The sequence below is a fragment of the Numida meleagris genome, chromosome 2, assembly GCF_002078875.1.
Source record: "Numida meleagris isolate 19003 breed g44 Domestic line chromosome 2, NumMel1.0, whole genome shotgun sequence".
NCBI lineage: Eukaryota > Metazoa > Chordata > Aves > Galliformes > Numididae > Numida > Numida meleagris.
This window is the reverse complement of record NC_034410.1, coordinates 43,219,900-43,240,119: the sequence shown is the minus strand read 5'-3', so window position 1 is coordinate 43,240,119 and position 20,220 is coordinate 43,219,900. Positions and strand designations below refer to the sequence as shown.

The 20,220-nt window shown below is 43.1% G+C and overlaps 2 protein-coding genes across 2 annotated transcripts in view; both read left to right on the top strand.

Moving 5' to 3' along the window:
- The window catches only part of KIF15 (kinesin family member 15), a 36,138-nt gene extending 24,541 nt beyond the window's left edge, over nucleotides 1-11,597 (top strand). The window contains exons 25-35 of the mRNA XM_021387064.1: nucleotides 9-113; nucleotides 915-1,037; nucleotides 2,453-2,599; nucleotides 3,491-3,598; nucleotides 3,954-4,118; nucleotides 4,538-4,647; nucleotides 7,857-7,929; nucleotides 8,542-8,579; nucleotides 9,670-9,835; nucleotides 10,262-10,393; nucleotides 10,726-11,597. Coding sequence (XP_021242739.1) covers nucleotides 9-113; nucleotides 915-1,037; nucleotides 2,453-2,599; nucleotides 3,491-3,598; nucleotides 3,954-4,118; nucleotides 4,538-4,647; nucleotides 7,857-7,929; nucleotides 8,542-8,579; nucleotides 9,670-9,835; nucleotides 10,262-10,393; nucleotides 10,726-10,809 — 1,251 coding nt within the window. The 3' untranslated portion in view covers nucleotides 10,810-11,597. The remainder of the gene's footprint in view (nucleotides 1-8; nucleotides 114-914; nucleotides 1,038-2,452; nucleotides 2,600-3,490; nucleotides 3,599-3,953; nucleotides 4,119-4,537; nucleotides 4,648-7,856; nucleotides 7,930-8,541; nucleotides 8,580-9,669; nucleotides 9,836-10,261; nucleotides 10,394-10,725) is intronic.
- TMEM42 (transmembrane protein 42) lies at nucleotides 12,267-19,448 on the top strand. The gene is made up of 3 exons (XM_021388894.1): nucleotides 12,267-14,796; nucleotides 17,254-17,400; nucleotides 18,164-19,448. Exons 1-3 carry the CDS (start codon nucleotides 14,776-14,778, stop codon nucleotides 18,305-18,307), a joined length of 312 nt encoding a protein of 103 aa, XP_021244569.1. The 5' UTR covers nucleotides 12,267-14,775; the 3' UTR covers nucleotides 18,308-19,448.

The following is a 20,220-nucleotide window of genomic DNA, read 5'->3' as shown; positions in this document are numbered from 1 at the left end:
TGTTGCAGGAAGTTGTAACTGACTTGATGAGACAGATCCAGGAGCTGAGGTCTTCAATTAATCATAAAACTGAATCCATAGATGGGCTAACAAGAGAGCTGGAGGATATAAATGTATGTTCTGTCATTTTGAAGGACATGGTGCCATTTCTCAGAAATGGAAGGCAATGACATGTCTTATCATGGGTCTCAAACAGCATAACTTGCTGTAGTGTTTTAGAAAGAAACTTCTTTGTTTTGACATGTTGAAATCTTCTGAACATTCTATGCCTAAGGCTGTCTTGAAAACTGAACTCTTTCCACGTGGTGGGTAAAGAGCAGTGTCTCTAAGGGGACCTATTCACGTCCTGTAAACTACACTCAGCTGACAGTCACATTTAGATTTTTCTCAGAAAATGGTGATTTAAGACTTGAGCAACTGAAGCAGAATTGTAAATTCATTTGTGAGGAAGTGAATTTTTATGTAGCTGAGATAACTATCTTCTACATCCCCAAAAAAACCCAAAAGTGTTTCTGTGAATATTAATAAACATTATTTGTCTTTATTCAAAAGTGTTTCACTGGTAGAGTACAACCCATGGAATGCTTTAGATGCTGTATATCAGTGAACTACAGACAAAATGTTCATGAGAACAACTTCTGCGTATGGTTACATGTTTTTATCAGTAATTATTTTGATAATTAATTTGTATTTTTTTCCATTGTTCCAACAACTCATTTTTAATAACATTGGACAATTTAACAAGTATGCTATGTCACTGGCTTAAGTCATTTACACAGATGAGATTTTTAAAAACATGTTGTAGTTGTCATCATAGGATGTGTGATATGCATTGATCTGTTTTACGTTTGCCAACTTGCTTTCATAACAAGTTTTCCTAAAATGCTCAAAATTTAATTTAATCTTTATCTTAGTGCAAGTATAATTTTGTTCTGGCTGCAAAAGAAGAAAGCAAAGGAATCATAGAGGATCAGGAGAAGAAGATTGAAGAACTGAGGGAAGCCTTGGAGAGAAGACAAATAGCAGATAATATTGAGGTAAAAACATTTGTGGTGGTGTATGATGATTATTTAACAGATTAATTGAATGTGTTTTTTGCGTAACATACTTGTGTAAAACTTAACACCGTTTTAGTTCAAAATAAAGCTGGTTAGGCTGCTCTTAAAGGCATTTTTAATGAGATACCTGACAAATTCTGTTAAATTATCGCATTACTTGACATAAATATTTTATAAGCTACTTCATTAAAAACCTATGCTGAAAGTCTGGTTTAATTTTGTTAAGGCCACTGAGGAGTCATCAGCTGAATTTAATTTCTCAGCTGCATCACCCAATACTGACATTAAAGTAGGTAGAAGAATATATTATGTTCAATATTCTCCTCCCCCACTGCTACTGTATGCAGTAGCTTCTTGACTCAAAATTTTAAACTAAAGCTCCACCTGCTGGAAAGCAATTTAGTTAGATTGCATGGTTGATTTGCTTTATGAAATTCTTTGTTTTTAATTTAGTTTTTCCTGTTACTGCTGTGTCCGTTATTTTGGTAAACGCCCTTCAGGCAAAGCCACCAATCTGTCCTTAGGAGTAATTTCAGATTCTACGAGACAGTCAGTCATATTGCATATGCTTAGTCCTATCAATAAAGTCTTCCAATAAAGTCTGCCAGGGCAGTGTTCGGTTCTCAAAAGCCATTCTTAAATATATTCACTAAGTTTAATAAACAGGTTATTTTCACTGATAGCCATGTATAAAGGTGACATTGTGAAATCCAAAACCAAGGTGCTGGCCAAATGAATCACTTGGTTTCGCTGCTCTTCTTTTAAACAAAAATAGTATTCTTAAATATACTGTAATCCTTGAGTGTGTTTATCTACTGATGAAACTATAGAGTTCCCCGTTCTTGGACTTCGTACATCAGTCGTTAACTTTCTTCATGCTTTTTTGATGGACAAGAAAATCCCATCAGTTCTAATCCTAAGTGGATAATCAGCGATGGGAGGCTAGATGCTAGAGTAAATTCAGAGGTGTCTATACAATAGCAGTGCATTAAAAAGGCTCTAATTGCTGATTAAGCATAGATGAAAATCTATACATCTCAAAAATCTCTACTTTTTTTCCAGTTCCTTATTTACAGTTGTATCTCATTTTTCAGTATGCATTATTAAAGACAGTGATTGATGCTAAATATCTCCCACAATTATCTAACCACAACTGTATTCCCTGTAAGTTCTCGTATTTTTGTTCTTTAGTCAAAATCAAGGATATGGAAAACTTGCCAAAACAGGAAATTTATAGGTGAATACTTGCTACAGTTCATAAAGGAAAAATGGAAGGAAAGGGGAGATGCTTTTCGCCCTTGTGACTGCTGTTAAGATTGATAAAACATCTTGAAACAACTGTTTTAGAGTAGTAACTTTGTTTCCTTCTTCTCTCATCCACTGACTTAAAATAGAGGGACCTTCTGTGTGAAGACTTGCATCATACCACTGATCAGCTGATAAGACTTACAGAGGCCTCTAAGAAACATGATGCATTGCTTCAGTGTGCACAGCAAGACATAACAGAGAAAGAAGCTTTAATCCAGGAACTCAGGGAACAGGTATAACAAGCAAACTCTTCTGATAATTAGCTCCTTGGGAGTGGATTGTGGCTAACAGTAGCTTCTGGAGAATGTTTTACCTGTAACTTTAGACTGTCTTGTACACAGTACTCCTGAAGAACAACGCTTCTTACTGTAAAATCATAGTAGTTGTTCAAAAGCTTTTGAGCAAAGGATAGGTAACCTTTAAATGTTTTGGAAGTTGTATCTTGAGATCACCTTCACAGAAAAATATTTTTGTAGAGTACAATTATCAGTACGTATAATGATGGAGAAACCTGAGGTTCTAAGTGATACAGACTAGGGGGTTACTTTCTACTCCGCTTAACACTTAGCCACAAACACTATCATTGTGTAATGAAGGTAGTTCTGTGTGTGATGCAGTCTGAGTGATTTTGAAACTTTGCAGACCAATAGCCTACATCGAGGCTTTATCCAGATTTTAACTCTAATTGCCGTAACTGTCACAGTGCCAATTAATATATTTGTGTTGGCAAAAACTCTAGTAGTGATACATTACTTTTGAAAAGAGTCATTTTATCTTGTTGGCATATTCTCTTAGAGGAAATTGTCTAAATCTCTATTAGCAAAATCTTTGTATCAAATCTTGTTTTGACCAGTAACATCTGCAAACAAAGTTCAAATTAACTACACGTAATATATATAATATGTACTATATATATAACATTTGTTTTCAAAAAATGCTCACATGCAACTGTCAAATGATTAACAGTTAATAGGTAAATGTAGAAAATAATTATGAAAGTGATGTCAAAGGTAATATATATTAACATGTTTTTGGCTTGCTCAAAATAGGGATATGGTTGCTGTTTTATTTCATATTTTGTGAGCATTATGAGCTAACTTAATTCTATTTGGGATTTCTAATAGTTGGACAAAATGACAGAAGAACTAGAGAAGAGGAAGAGTGAATATGAGTTCAAAATGAAGCAAATAGATAGCTTTTTTGTGGACTCATCTACAGTGACGTTTCCCCAGGTATGATATTTCTAAGAGAAACGTTTTCATTACAGTGACTATTAGAACTCATTGAAAAGGGCTTAATAAATTTAATACACCATAGTGGGAGCAGAAAATACATCGTATCTAGGAATGGTCGAATCCTACCCACCTTGTTTGTAGCTTCTATGCATTATTGATGAATTTTCTGCCAGGGATCTATAAACCTGCGTTCTCTTATTAAAGCACATCGCCAATACACAGGAGAAAACTGGGGGATTGGACTAGATGATCTTTTGAGGCCCCTTCCAATCCCTGACATTCTGTGACTGTGTGAAAACAGTTCGTGACTGATCATTTTGGACTATTTTTGTTTTGCTTTTTACCTTTCCAGTGTCCGAAAACTCCCCCTAATTTTGATGTGAATTTGGCAAAAATCTTAGAGACTCACGAGCAAGAAATAGCCGATAGGAGGGCTTCTGCAATAACTCTGGAGCACCTTGTACATGAACTGAATGAAGAACGAAGGGCTAAAAACGATGAAATTCTACGGCTGAAGGTACTATGAATTAAACTCTACCGTCAATTTTTAAGATTGCAGTAAGACAGAGTACAGAGTTCAGATTTTTAATGAGCTCTGCTTATTAGCCTGTCCATTAATGCAGGAAGGCAGTTCTTGGTTTTCTCTTAGGCTTGTAACAAATGTTGACAACTTACTTGAGAAATCCCCATGTCTTGTCCTCCCTAAGGACCGAGTGGTTTCCTGTTCATGAATGTCAAATGGTAAAATCATCTTTAGTAATGAAACTGTTCTGACTTCTAAATCAAATTTCTAATGAAGCTGTGAATGGAAGGGTCATGCAGATCTTTGCCAGAGAAGTGTGCTTCTTTTTGGACAAATAATTTTGTCTTCTATCTTACTCAAATGGGAATCTCAATTTGGTATTCGTGTGAAATGTTTTCATCTCGCTTGCTTAGGAGCAATTAAATGAATTGGAGAGCTTGCGTTTGGAAATGCAGATATTGGTGGAAAACAACAGGAATTTACAGAGTCAACTTACAGAAGCTCAGAAACTAAGCAAGAACAGGTAAAGGAAAATGAAAAGAAAACGTAACTTGAAGCAAATAAGTACAATAAACTGAAATACGCTGTTTTTATTTGAAATACAATCTCATGTATTGCTCATTTAATTAGAGATTGATTCAGCCTTTTCTGTGAAAGGCTGACTTCTTTACTGACTTCTAAGTGTTATTACCTTTAAATCACAAATTATAAAACTTTGTTGCATTTAATATGGGAAATATAGAGGAAAAAATATCTAAAATGTTTATACAAGTAGCCATTACAGTGTATTGTATATTGTCACATTACTTCAGTGCTTCTGGATTCAGTAGATGTAGAATCATGGAATGGTTTGGGTTGGAAGGGACCTTTTAGGATCATCTAGTTCCAACTCCCTGCTGTAGGCAGGGACACCCCCTCCCTCTAGACCAGGTTGCTCACAGCCCCATCCAGCCTGGCCTTGAATGCTTCCAGGGAGGGGCCATCCACAACCTTGCTGGGCAACCTGTTCCAGTGTCTCACCACCCTCACAGTAAAGAATGTCTTCCTAGTATCTAGTCTAAATGTACCCTCTTCCAGTTTAAAGCCATTTCCCCTCATCCTGTTGCTACGTGCCCTCATAGAAAGTCCCTCCCCAGCTTTTCTGTAGGCCCCCATCAGGTATTGGCAGGCTACTATGAGATCCCCTTGGGGCCTTTGCTCTTCCAGGCTGAAAAGCCCCCGCTCTCTCAGCCTGTCCTCATAGGGGAGGTGCTGCAGCCCTCTGATCATCTTTGTGGCCTTCCTCTGGACCCGCTCCAACAGCTCCATGTCCTTGTGTTGGGGCCCCAGAACTGGATGCAGTACTCCAGGTGGGATCTCATGAGAGCAGAGTTCTGGGCTGCAAGCACACGGTGCCGGCAGCACACGTTGCCAGTGTATAAAATATAGGTGTATATATAAAATGCCCAAATGAAATCAATACAAGTGTTTGCCTAAACTTAGTGGAACCTGGTTTTCATTACATGGTTTTTGTGGGTAAGGAATGAACTTACTCTGAAGAGATGGCGTGCAGCTCTATACTTTAGATTGGAGATATCCTGAACTTTGGTTGGAGCTATAATCTCTACTACTTACTTTTGGACAGATTTCTTTTTTCCATGGCTTGTCTTTTTTCTTGGTTTTCTTTCCAATTTTGGGAAGGATTAAATAACCCACTGTTGTCTTAAGAAATATTAATTGGTAGCAAATAATTTTGCTTATTTAATGACAAATCATAATTAAGAGGCAACTTAGTAACAGTAACTAAATATACCAATATGCTGATTCAACAGGATGCTAAGTTGAATTAGGAATGTTGACTTTTTTGGCTATTAAGTTTATAAAATATATTTTTCAGAATTTCTCTCTCTATTCACTGAACTATCAGCACTGTCAGCTTACAACTGACTTTTTTGTAAAATAAGTATTTAAATTTGAAAGATCGCTTTGAAAAGTGAAGCGTTCAAACGAGAACATCCTGTCATTGTAGATGTCTGTGCAACTGCAACTTCTCCTTGTGTTATACAGTAATCTTCAATTAAGTGGTTCATTTATGGAAAACATTCTGTGCGTTAGACCTGTGTTTGGTGGGATGGGTCAGGTGGGATAGTGGACGGATATTGTCTCTAGGGCCTTCTGATTAGTTTGGGAAAGTCTGTCATGATGAAAAGGAGAAATGCAGAAAAATGAGCATTCATATTGCTGTGGAAAACTGAATGATATAGCTTCATTCCTGACACAGCTGTTGAGTAGGTCAGTCGGTCCCATTTTCTTACAGGGAAAAGCATTGCTTTTATGTTTTTTATTTGCTGCTTTCCCAGCATGGGACCTTGAGATGTAATTTGGACAGGCAGTAGCAATTTCCAGCTGTTAGTTGATGGGAGTTGTGGTTTGAAAAGACTGAAGGTTATAGGAGCTCTAAAAAAAAAAAAATCAGGTTCAGATCTTTCAGGTAGGGATATTCATGACAGAGACATACTTCATACATCGTGGAAACAGCTAATAGCAGTGAATAGTTACCTTTTGTGCAGTTTGATGTTAGAAAGCAAGATGCTTTGATGGCTGGTGTCACACATAACACAGTAACAAGATGCAGGGATCTTGGACTGGATTGGAGGATGTTTGAGAACACATAATAAGACCAAGTGCCTGCTCTCTTCTTGTATTTAGTCTTAAAACAGGGAGTGTAGTTGTTTAGGAAAGGTGAGCGTTCACCTCTGCAAAGCTAAGCTGGAACACTCTTCTCATTGCTTTTGAGGTAGTGTAGGCCCATCTAGTACTAGAATGTCTCAGCCATTATTAATTATAGTATACCTGAGCTTAGTTAATTTAGTATCTAGTTAGTTATCTAGCAAGTTAACTTAATTATCTAGTCAATGTAAGCAAACAGAGGTGGATGTAGTTCTTTCCAGCCATTTATAAACTGGCTGAATGTGGCTGAATTTTGGAAGTGGGTGGTACTGTAATTTATCAAGGAAAAGCCATTATCTCAGAAGTTGTCAGACTTCTCCAGCTGGTGTTTAAGTGTTTAAAACAAACAAAAAAACCACATTTCCTGTGTACACACACTTGCTCATTCAGCCTGAGGCTGTATACTTATACCAGACACAAACAACAAATAAATTCTCCTAGCTAGGTAAGTTGACAAAGACGTTAAGTTTCTGAACACACTAAACTTTTAAAATCGCATTAAATTATAATAGCTATTAATCAACGAAGTTCTCCTGCTTAATGTGCTCAACAGGAATTAAGTGACCCTAGTGGTGTGTAGTTTTGGGGTGGTTATTTTAACTTTATTGTGTTTGCTTACTTCCAACCAATGTCGTGTTTAAAGAACAAAATAAGTTTCCAAGCCTTCTGAATACAAAACTTTTATCTTTTTAACTTGGCAACACCACTGTGCAAGGATGTAGTAGGAGGGAGCTCCTTTCTGCAGTCTGTGTGCAAGTGAACACTGTCAACTCAAAAAACATCCACCTCAATTCTGAATTTGTTAAAAAATGTTTCTTTGTACTCTACCAAAGGAATAGGTGATGTTCTTGGAATGTAAAAGTTAATACCCTTCTAGAGTTGTTTTATGATGATGCATTATTCTGAACTTTAAGATGTGTCAGGACAGCTATATGCATCAGTAGTTTAATCTGGATAAGCTGTTGTTTTCACAACTGGTTTCCTATGTTTGCAAAAGTCTTTTCTTGTTCTTGGACCTTCCAGTGATCAGAAACACACTGATGTTCAGCAACTCAAAGAGAAAGAGGAGGAGATTGCTGAAGAACGACTAGCAAAGGTGTAGTATACCCTTTTCACCCAGTGGTTGCTGTTTTCCTGTTTTGAAGTATTACTTATGCTTTCTTCTGTTTCATGCCAGTAAAACAAGTATTGATTTTTAGTGGTTTCTAACAGTTACAGACCCTGGTGCTCACCTTATAAGATTTCTTGGTAAAACTCCAGTAAACTGTGTATCGGGTTGCACAATAAACAAAAACAGATTCACATCACCAAATCTGACTCATCTCCATGGAGCTGGATAGTGGAGGTTATGTCACTTGCTAATATCAAGGCTCTGCCAAAGGGAAGCTAATATCACAGTAGGAGTTGAAATAGATCTCCCAGACAGAAGAACTTCTGGCTAGAGCTGTGCTGTGTGTGAATGGGCAGAGAACGGGTCATTTGTGCTGGCATGAAATGGAAATATGCGCGAATAGCCAAGAGGTGAATTTCTAATGAATGTTAGAGATGTGAATTATTGGGTAACAGGATGATTTTGGTAGGGTCTGGGATGAGATACTTGGCATCAGGTAAATGACAAATCATTTGGGGGGAAGAAAGTAGAATGTGTTGATGTACATACACACAATTTAAACATCAGGAATGTAACTAATATTTTGAACTTTTACAGAACAAAGCAATGGAAGAGATGCTGAAAATCAAAGCAGAGTAAGTTTAATATTGCACAGTGAGCTGGGGACTTGTATTAAACTCACTGATACAGCAAATGTGCATGTAAGGAGTCAAGTCCATGTCTGAAGTTACAAATACATTGAGTAACATTGAGTTCTTACTCTTTTTCACCAGTAGGTGGTGGTAGCACCTGTTACTACATTTTCTGAAAGGTTAATAGTGTATCAAGAAATGCTCTGAAAGAGGTGGAAGCGTGAGCAAAGCTTAGGTTAGAAGAGACTTAATTTTGAATTGTTTAAAATAATCTGCAAGATAGGTTTTGAACATTTCTATACACAGCGACTTGTGAGCACGTTCCTCTTCACATGTAACTGAAATACTTCTCATTTCTTTACTAACACTGTAAATATTCTGTAATTTAAAACTTAATGTCGATGTTCTTATGCTGTTTGTTGGGGTTCTATTGCACTTCAGCTTGAACAATGAAAATTACTTAGGAGAGGGTTCCTAGACTGTATTTGCACTAATGAGCAAGAAGTGCTGGGAATTCGAGTGTGCCACACCACAGAAGGGAGTAGTCAAGAAATAAAGTACAGACTTAACAGATTAAAAAAACCTAATTTGTAACTGCTCCTCCTGTTATTCTTAACCTCACCTGTATTGCTTCAGGGACTCACAGCAGCTGAATCTCCTAATATTTGGCTTGCTCCCATCTAACGGCATGCTTTCTACATAAATAACTCGTTTCTAAAGTACTTCATATTAATTTTTCCCAAAGCCCCAGCCTTGGGTAGGGGTTATTGTGCTGTTCAATGCAAGACAAGTGTATTAAGTGAATTCTAGCCTACTTGTTCTTGTAGGCAGAGGTACTGTTTTCTGCTTCATGAGTGGAGTTGTGTGTCCTGGACTGGAAACGTTGCCCTGCTTAAGAGATGCTGTCAAATGCAGCAGTCATGAAGCAGGATGCAATTTCTCCTTCTGCTAGCACTGAGTTCTGGGGAAAATTAAATTCTGTCAAAAGAACATCTTTCAAAGTCTGCCTCCATGTCCACAGCTGACACAGTAATTCATTTGTATGCCGTTTATGTTGGGTTTTGAATATTTCATGATGTGTTTCTATTGGCAGATTAGAAGAGACCAAAAATGCTCTCAGAATCAGGGAGAATACTTGTCTTGAAATGACTCTGGAGATGGAACGAACAAGAGCTTTGGAACTGAAGGCGTTTCATGAAAAAGAAGAAATTAGATCAAAACTGGAGGAAACCTACGAAGAGAGAGATAGAATTGGAAAGGTTGTATATGTGTAATTTTTATCTTTCTAGTAAAATCTTATTTTGCAGAGGTAGAGCTCTGTTGCTACTGGCACGTTATTCTGAATTAGGAATGAAAGCACAGGCCTCTGGAAATGTTTTGCTTCACTCTTTGGTCATATTTGTAATGCTGTTTATTCGTGCACTGGTGTAAAAACTAGTGGAACTGGAGTGCAGAAATCAGTGTTGCAATCTGTAATACAAATCTCATGGGGCATTTGCCCTGCAGACTCATCTAGAATAGCACCCGAGGAGAAATGTGTATTGCCTGGATGAATCAATTCTTGCATCATATCTCACAACAGGCGTAAATGTTAGTATGTTAATCACATCAGCTATTTCTTCTTAAAAAAAAAAAAAAGAGGGTCTAAAGCTAGAACTTGTACGTGATGTATTTATTAATTACAGGAAATAGACTTGCTGAGGAAGCAAGTTGACTCTCTTGCTGAGGAGAATGGGAAATTACTCGGTCATCAAAATTTAAACCAGAAGATTCAGTATCTTGTGAAACTGAAGAAAGATTACACTAAACTTACTGAGGTGAGTTGCAGAGAGGAGAATACAGACAGAGCAGTGGTCTGATACAAAGGAGACCTAAACTTTGAGGATGGAAACTGGCATTCTTGCTCTTCTGTTGGAGAGCGATACGAACCTCTGCTTTTATACAGCCCTACGGGTTGTGCCTGCTCTCCCTCCTTGCCGGCCCCAACGAACCCTTGCCTCTGTATTTCCTCAAAGCACACTTCCTGAACTGTTTAAATCATTTGAACGAGTACAGATATGTAATTTATTTGGAAATATGAAAGATGTGAGAATGATGTCCTTTCTGTACCCACAGTTTTAAGTACCGTCTTTTTTTTTCCTGTTTTTAGGAGACCGAAAAACTGCGAGCTGAAAATGCCTTTTTGAAAGAAACTAAAAGATGCGACCTGTGTAGACATCACGATCAGTTATAATGGCACAAAGCTGTACTTTTAAAATGTACAGCATAAGCAAAAGCTTGACTTCTGCTCCTGACCCTGACTGTTGTCAGCTGTATTCAGAACAATCAAGTACTCCTTGGATTTCTTGCCGGTAACAACTTTTAGTGAAGAATTTTCTCTGTGAAATGGGCAGCTTTCATTGATGTTTTAATACCTCCCTATTGAAGGGGCTCTGGAACTCTTCAAAAACTGGTTTTGTATAGGTGCTAACAGATACCTTCTTGAATTTTTTTGTATCTTGTCAAGGAAAACTTTTCTCTCTGGGAACACACCTGGATTCTCAATTGCTTTCGCGCTTCTATTCGGTTCCTGCTGAAATTTCTGAGATGCTGTGTTTTCCACCTGAGCTGAATTTGAAAAAGCACAATTTCTTAGTAGTTTTTTTTACTGAAGCATAGGATGTTTTTACATAAACTTGTCAGATTTAACAGCTGTTGATGCTTAGGGGTTGTTTAAAAATAACTTTCCAACTGAAGTTTGTTCAATAAAGCAGGAATGTGTATGTAATAATAGTTTTGTAAATAGTACCATAAATACCTTTGGGCTTTCTCTTCTCTTCTCTTTCTCTGTTTGAATTAAAAGTGCTTCTAAAAACTACTTTTTGCCAATATGCAATTCCCATAGGATTCTATATCAGTACTGTAGGCAGTGCATTTTAAGCATTTTATAACCATTCTCTGATCCAACGGAAGGTCGAAATAGGAAGAGATGAGAAATGTGAAGAAGTCTGCAAAGCCTTTTAGGAGCATAGCATAAGGCTATTTAATCACACTTAAGGTAGAGGCTTACTGTAAATAACTGAAACTTTTCTTAGTGGGTTTTACGGTCAGTAACGCCATCCTCTCTGCACAAGGTAACCACAAAGCTTTCTACACCCAGAAGCAAAGGGGCTAAGCAGCACGGAGCCGTCCCTGAAAGGGCAGGATCCCTAGGATTTTTGTTATGCCTGTCTCGTGCTCGTGTCCCTCAGCGCGACCTGAGGAGTTCCTGCCAGCGCTGTGGGCAAGGCAGGGCCTGCTGCAGAGTGTGCGTGCGTACGCGGGAGCGTTTCTGTGCTGTACGTCTGTCTGTAGCAGGACTACAAAGCTATATCGGTACTGCATCCTTTCGAAATAAAACCTTTGCATTCAAACGTAGCCCCACCCCTCCTTCCCCCCCGCCCGGCGCGGCGCGGGGCGGTGCTGCGGCGCTCCCGGAAGCGGGCGCGGGGTGCCGGCATGCGACCGGGCGGCGCGGCGGCGGCCGCGGGGCTCCTGGGGGCGGCGGCCGCGGGCGCGGCGAAGCTGGCACTGGGGGCGCGGCCCCTGCGCGGCGGGGAGGCGGCCGGCGGCTGGGTAAGGAAGGAGGAAGCCGGAGCGGGGAGGCGCCCGCCCTGAGTTACCGTCTGCGGCCTCTCCCAGCCGGCTCGGGGCGGGCGCTGCGCGGCCTGGCGGCGATCGGATCTGATGGAGAAAGTCCGCGTGGGCCCTTCCTCGTGCTCCGGCGGGTGCTGCTTCGCTCTCGCAGCCCTTAGCCCTTCTCCATCACGTTGCTCTGTGTCCGCTGCTGACCCTCCCCCCTCCCAGTAGTGCTGCGGCCCGGCACCTATGGGGAGCACATCGTGTCCTCGCTGTGGAGATGTACTGAATGCTTAGGGAATACGGAGATGCTGAGGTTAGCGGCATAAGTGTATCTTGAAAACACCGCAGGAGATTTCATGTGTCCAAGAGTGGCAGGAAGGAAAACGAAAATTTTGAATCCTGGTGTTCTCTCCCATTCCCCCAAAGATTCTTTTCTGTGCTGACCGAAAAGCACAGCAGGGAGTAAGTGTCTACAGCTCTGAGATGGCGAAGGGCATGGGGCACCCCTACTGTGGGGAGTAACTGGGAGCTGGGACTGCTCACCTGGAGAGGGAGAGGCTCAAAGTGTGTCATCCACATCCATAACCCTGCCCTCCCCCTGATACAGCTCCATGCTGTTCCCTCAGGCACTGTCCCTGTCACAGAGAGCAGAGCTCAGTGCAGTCCCTCTCTCCCTATGAGGAGCTGCAGCTGCCATGAGGCCTCCCCTCAGCTCCTCTGCTCTGGGCTGAGCAAACCCAGGGACCTCAGCCATTCCACATACGTCTTGCCCTCCAGAACCTTCCCCGTCCTTGTAGCCCTCCTTCAGATGCTCTCTCATATTTCTACGTCTGTCTTAGATTGTGTTGCCCAGAACTGTACCCAGTGCTGGAGCTGAGGCCGCAGAGTGCAGCAGGACAACCTCTCCCCTCGCCCAGCTGGCAGTGCGAGCCTGATGAACTCCAGGTCCAACTCCAGGTTGGACGAGGAGAGCTCCAGAGGCAGAACTCCAGAACTCAACTGTGTTCTAATTCTGTGATTGTGTTTTGTTTTTCTGAACAAATTGGCTTCTCAAGTTACTTTTCAGGCCCATCTAAGTGGTGATTCTGAACTAAATTAACCAGTCGAGCTGTAAAACTTAACAGTTTGAAGCAAACACCAGTTTTCCTAGTAGCTTTAATTGTACAGGACCGTGGATGCTTTCAGAGGTCTCGCTGTCTGACTCCTATGCACTTGCTATGAAGGCATTTCTGCAGAGCAGCTACAAGTGACAGAAGCTTGAGTTTTGCATTTGAGGAAGAACTACAGAAATCTGGAAATATACCTAAAGATGCTGCTGTCACTCGTGTAGCGTGGAAGGTGATAGATGTTAGAAGTATACTGATGCTTCTGAGAGGTGGTGACGCAGAGCAGCAGGATGCTCGACAGCAGCACAGAGACAGATCTCCAGGGCAGACGGATGTATGCTGGCCCCACCTGAGAGCGACCTCACCATGAGGGGTCATTTCACCTGAACAAAACCTTCTCTTTACTTTCCCCTCTCCCCTGCCAACTGCTGGCTAAATTTGCTTCTGCCACTTCAGCTGTGATTCTGGATTATCTGAAATGTACACTGAATTAATCTCGTCTTAGAAAAGCAATCAGAACAGTAATCTTTGACTCACTGGGCTGGCTCTGCTGAACCCTTTGCAGGGAAGGAATTACACCTCTGTCCTTCCTTGTGGGGAGCACCTGGGGATGTTCCCTTCTCTGCACTGCGTGCCATTGCCATGACTGCTCTTCTGCCTGGGACGCAGAAGGACTCAGCCTCTCTGGAAAACCTTCCTCTGGGCATGTGCCACCTCCAGAGCACACTGCAGCTGAGTTCATGGCTCTGCAATAGAAGTTGAGCAGTGGAGTTGCTTTTGAAGACAGCATAGCAGCTGGGATGTGGGAGCCAGCTTCGTTCCGTGGCTGGTGGGCTCATGGAGTAACCCAGGTCAGGCAGCACGTCCAGAGGTCTCTAGTCCAGTCCCAGCAGGGCTGGCTGATTGCTTACGGCCTTCTCCAGTCAACCTTGGAACACCTCCAGTGTTTTAGAACCCACAGCCTCTGCTTCTGTGCTTTTGTTTTCCCTTGTGTTGTATCAACATTTCCCCTTTCCCACCCTGTGCTTGCTGCCCCTTGTCATACCCCAGTACACCTCACAGAAGAGCCTGGCTCTGACATCTCTTCATTTTCCCGTATAGGTAGGTATTTGGAGACAGTAATGAGATCTTTTTATCTTATGGCCCATTCTCCTCACAGTCTACCTTGGTAGGCTCTTTTTGATCCAGAGAAGAATATACTGAATTTATATAAAACATGGAGATATTTTTCATATCTTCCAAATCTACCTGACCTCTTGAGGCATACATGGACATACTGAGCTGCCCTGACCAAGGCAAAATGTCTATTAATCCAGGCAGAGGAGGAGGCCAGAAGTAAGAAGCTGTCTGGAAGGCAAACTCCATCGCACAATGAGCTATGAAGTAACAGCAGATTTATTCCTCGAAGGACCAGTGCATCCAGGCCTGTCTGACCCTGTGATCCCTCTCAGCAGGGTTTGCCAGGGCAGTGATGTGTTGGTGCAAAGGGCCTCATGCCGCAAAGCATTCCACAGGTGGGAATTGTTTGGGAATGTTTGCTATTGCCTTGATAAAGTTGGAGGACTTTGCTAACAATGGGGCAAAATGAGGCCAAACATGTGAACTCTGTGGGATTGGGGTTAACCTTGGAAAGCTTGTGCCAGCCGTCAAACAGGCTTTTGTTTTGATATGGCAGAAGGAAAGAATGCCATCCAAAGGGACCTTGATACACTGGAAAGGCGGGCCCGCTTGAACCTCATGAGATTCAAGGAAGCCAAGTGCAAGATGTTGTACTTGGGTTGGGATAATCCCAGATACATATACAGGCTGGGAGAAGAACTCAAGGAGAGTAGACCTGCTGAAAAGAACTTAGAGGTCCTGGTAGATGAAAAAATTGACATGAGCCAGCAGCCTGCACTTGCAGCCCAGAAGGCCAGCTGTATTGTGGGCTACATCAGAAGAGGGGTATCCAGCAGGGAGAGGGAGGTGACTGTCGCCCTCTGCTCTGCCCTCGTGAGGCCCCATCTGTAGTACTGCATCCAGGTCTGGAGCCCCCAGCACAGGAAGGATGTGGAGCTGTTGGAGCAAGTCCAGGGGAGGGCCACAATGATGATCAGAGGGCTGGAGCACCTCTCCTGTGAAGATGGGCAGAGGGAGCTGGGCTTGTTCAGTCTGAAGAAGGAAGGATCCATGGAGACCTCATTGTGGCCTTCCAGTGTTTAAAGGGAGATTATAAGCAGGAGAGAAGTCAACTTTTTATGCAGGTAGATAGTAATAGAACAAGAGGTTTTAAGCTGAAGGAGCGGAGATTTAGATAAGACATCAGGAAAGTTTTTCACTGAGGGGGTGGTGAAGCACTGGTACTGGCTGCCCTGAGAGATTGTGGATGCCCCATCTTTGGAGGCGCTCCAGGCCAGGTTGGTTGGGATCCTGGGCAGCCTGATCTAGTGGTTGACAGCCCTGCCCATGGCAGGGAATTGAAACCGGATGGTCTTTGAGTTCCCTTCCAACCCAAGCCATTCTTTCTTTGATTCTATGATTTATGGGCTTTCCCTTTTAAGTTTGTGCTTATTTCACAGCCTCCCTGGCTGGTGTTTATTAGTTTCTTCTGAGTAGGAGCATGAGGTGGTTGGAGGCCCTAGGGGTCAGTTGGCAGAGGGAGGGCACAGTGCTGCTGTTCCTCAGGGGCAAGCTGGATTTGTGGGTGGCTTATGCCTACAGCTCCTGTGCCTCAAGGCTGATCCTACAACAGCCTTCTGTTGACCAAGAGAGGTGATGGGATGTGGTGTGATCACTGTGGGCTGAGCAAAGTCTTGCTTTTCCTTACCTTCATGGACTCCCTGAGTGTTTGCAGGAGTTATTTTGCCTGTGATGTCGTTGCTTGAGGCAACTGCATAACACTGAGAGGCTAGGGAGAAGTCCACAGCAGCTGCAACACTGAGTATTGGGTAGACTGCAAGAGTTAAAGGCTTTTTAGGCAAAGCTGTGCCCTTACACAGCGCTGACATGTACAGCTGAATTCCACTCTGACAGAGACAAATAGTGCTAACATGTTGTCATGGTTTTGTGATTTTCGGTTATTGGTATTCCACATCATAACATCATGTAGTGGATATACCTGGTTCTCAGAAGAGAAGGACTACTACAGTCCTCACGGTACTTTGCTCCTTTGTTACCATTTTCCAGCCGGAGGGAAAAGATAAAAGCTCGCAGTNCAGTATAAAAACTTGCAGATCACGAGACCTCGTCCCTTTTTCCGCTGTCTCTCCTCTTGGCAGCGCCTCGCTCTCCAGCCGTCTTATCATCGGTAGTAGAGTAAGGCCTACCTTGATTTTGGGACATTCTCTGTATTGGATTTATCAGCTTAAATTGTAATTATATTGTATTATAGTGTGTTGTTTTGCATTCCGATATTTTATTTAGTAAATTAGGTTGTTTCTCCTCAGATTGTTGCCGCTGTTCTTTGCTCTCAGGGCCATCTCCCTACCCTTTTCCCCTTTTCCCGGGACGTGGGCCCTTGGGTCCCCCGTCCCCTTTGTCACGGAATCGGGCCTAACGCCTGTAAACCGTTGACACATGTACAGCTGAATTCCACTCTGACAGAGATAAATATGAGCCTTTTCCGTATGTCTGGTGATGGACAGGCACTGCACTGCATGGGCATGTGGACCAAGTTATGAGGCCAGGAGCTTTCTGGACTTTGGCTTCTGGCATCACAGCTGCTGTATGCTGTCCCAGCGCTTCTCAGCTTGTGCTGTGAGGCTGGATTCATGGTAAGATGCCTCAGAGGCATTCATGCAGAGCTTCCATGCAGGGCTGTTTTCTTGCTTCTGTTCCCTTCTGTGATTTAATGTATTCATCTTCATGTAATAACGTCCGTAACTCAGGTTCAAGCCCGTGCTACTTCGGTTTCACTATAAAGTGCCCATGTTATAGTGAGGCTTAATCAGCAGTCAGTGAAAATAAGTGGGTTTTTCCCTTTTGTCCCACAGCTGCCTGTGTTTCTTTGTGTGGGCTCCATTGGCTTGGTGTGTGCCTGCAATGCAGTCATGTGGACAGTCTTTGCAAAAGCCCTGCGACTGTCCTCCTCCTCGGCCTCTGCCTCTGTGACCACAACAGCCTCCAACTGCATCTCTTCGGTGAGTACATTCATTCCTGAGGTGCTGAAGCCTAGAGGAGCACAGTGATGTGAAATGGTGATGCTATCTGTGAAGGGAGGTGTAGGTACCGCTGTGCAGACAGCCAGGAAATAATTGTGTCAACTCACAGCTGTTCCTCACATAGAGGGTATAGTATTTTCCTGCTTGGTATGGGAGGAAGAGCGTTACTGCCAGGTGCCATACCTTGGAGCAGCTGTAAAGTGGAAGTAACTTTTCTAATTGCCAGTGAGAGCTGGGGCTGGGAGCATTTGCTTTATTTTGGTTTAGCTAAAGCAAAACCTCATTTGTGACAGATCAAAGCCACCTCTTAGTGAGAGCACAAGCACTTGTGGCCCACAGGCATGCTTGCATTTCAGTCTCGCAAGCTGTCAATCTTGTGTCTGTACTCCAGCCCTTCTCAGCCAGCTCACAGCTTTGTCCAAAGTGCTCTCACGTCAGTGGAGCTGTGTTTTTACTGACTGAAGTGGAGACTTGGTTCAAGAGGTGCTGGGAAGGCAGCAAAGCATGCTTGCAGCTGCTGAAATCCTGTCTGGGAGCTCCATCTGGCTGTGCTTCCTGGCTGGCTGTTAAACAAGGTCATCTCCGGCATCATCATCACCTGTATGTTGGTGATGGTCCCACCAGGAGTTTTCTCTAGCAGGTTCTCCTGGGCTGCTGAAGCAGCCCTGGGGAGGAGCTGGCAGTGCAGAAGGATTTGGAGTGGCTCAGCTCAGCAAAGCTTTGTCTTTCTCTTTTCCTCCAGGCCATCCTGGGCAAGCTTCTCTTTGGGGAGACGTGGACACCACTGTGGTGGGTTGGCCTCACTGTGACACTCTGTGGCCTCATGCTGCTGCACACTGCTGCACCCCAGCCAACACTGTGCATGGTGGAGAAGAAGGGCTTGTGAGATCTCTCCTCTCTCCATTTCCAGCCTGGATAATGCTTCAGCTACTGCCAACAACAGGTCCCAACCAGGTCTTCACACTGTGCACTTTCTCAGTCTCCTTGTTCTGTGCTCGAGACTACTGAGTGCTGTCAGAACTGCTCAGCTCCCTTGCACGTTTCTCCATCCATTTGCAAAGTTATGCAGGTTGCATCTTCCATGGTTGGCCACAGCAACCATTCCGTGTGCCTGGTGGAGATGTGGGAACAGTGACAACTTGAGGGAGAGTTGATCGGTCTGAGTCAGCTGTCTGGAAACCAGAGCCAGAGGTTATCAGCCGCCCCTCCTCTTCACACCCTGCGCTGATGGAGCCTTCCCAGTGCCAGCACGGGAGGGAGAAAGTAAACATAGTGGCTGTAGAAGGTGACCGTACATTGGTACTTTTCCATGAGAGGAACTGTCCCAAAATGGAAAAGCAAGCAGAACTAGGCACTGGAGGTTGTGGACATTTCTGCCCTGCTGGTGGTGATTTTCCTTGCTGCCTCTTGGAGAGACTCCATGCTTGCTCCAGGTTCCTATTGTCTGGAAGGCGGTGGAGCATTCCATTAATTCCTTTGGCTGCCGCTATTACACACACCTTTTAACTTGCCATTTACGTCTTTTGCTTGTAATTCCCAGTTTCCCATTCCTAACATGTTGTTCACTGTAAGGTGGTTGCGTTTGCCTTTAAACTCTTAACCAGCACTGATTTTTGATCACTGTTTCTGGTTTGTGTAAGTCATACTGTAATATGGGGAGAACATGATGTCAACAGTCAGCCTTCTTCATTAAGAGTGTGCGTGTTGAACACGTCCTCCTCATCACTTAAGCTGACAATTGCTTTAAGTAAAAATGGATTTTCTCAGGCAACGCTTTTTTCACTTCTGGATGATGCTATTTTCCATTTGTGCAATGTAATTAAATCACTGGTACCCACTCATGCTAAATGTTGGGTCAGTGATTACTCTTTGTTATCAGAATGAGATGCCTGCCAATATGTTACACCTGGCAAGAATCATCATTTCCAAGGTGTTGGTTTCTTTCCCCTGCCTGCACATGCTTGTTTTCCGTGGTAATTGTTTTATTGCAGTCCTAATAAAGAATCATAATGATGCCTAAAAACGTATGCATCATGCTGGTGATACCACTTGTTTGCTCTGGGCTTGCCAAGTTGTCTGTGTCTTCTTGTAACTGCAAAAAGTGAGTCATAGTTACGGCATGTGCAGAAAACCCAAGGACACGTTTGTGTGAGCCTCATTATCAGGACCTGTCATGTTTGTATTAGCTGGCAGATCAGCTCCGTGCCCAACAGGATTGTAAAAATAGACTTGTAGGTGGAAAAGCTACTGGAGATGGATTTGTGCCTTTTCCTTCTTGATATCAAATAGCTACAAAGTCGGTGTCCCCTTGCTGTAAGTCCTCTGCTTCAAGGGAGCACCCTCACTCATGGCACTTGCCACCTGTGTCCTGAGAGGCCAGTTTGCTTTTACCCCTTACTGTGCTCATAAGTCTTTTCCTTGAAGAAAGTAGAGTTGGTGGGCAAGGGACAGAGTGCTCCCAGTGTTTATTCCTCATAAATGTGGAGAAGGCTTTTTGGAGGACAGCAAGGACAGAATGAGTGGGATACATCCACTGACCTTGGAAGCAGGGCTGTGTTGCACTGAGGGACGGACAGAGGAGGAGGTGTTTCTTGTTCGATCAGGCTGGCTGATAAGTGGCAATGGATTGGCTTGAACTGGCTTAATTCACATGTGCTAGACAAGCAGAAAGGCAAACATTGGCCAGCACTGCCTGACACAGGATCTGCTGAGCTGCCATTGAGCTGCCATGACTCAGGGCATTAGAAAGGAAGTTGCTGCAGCCAGTGGCTGAAACAGCAGCAAGCCTGGGGCTGCCCC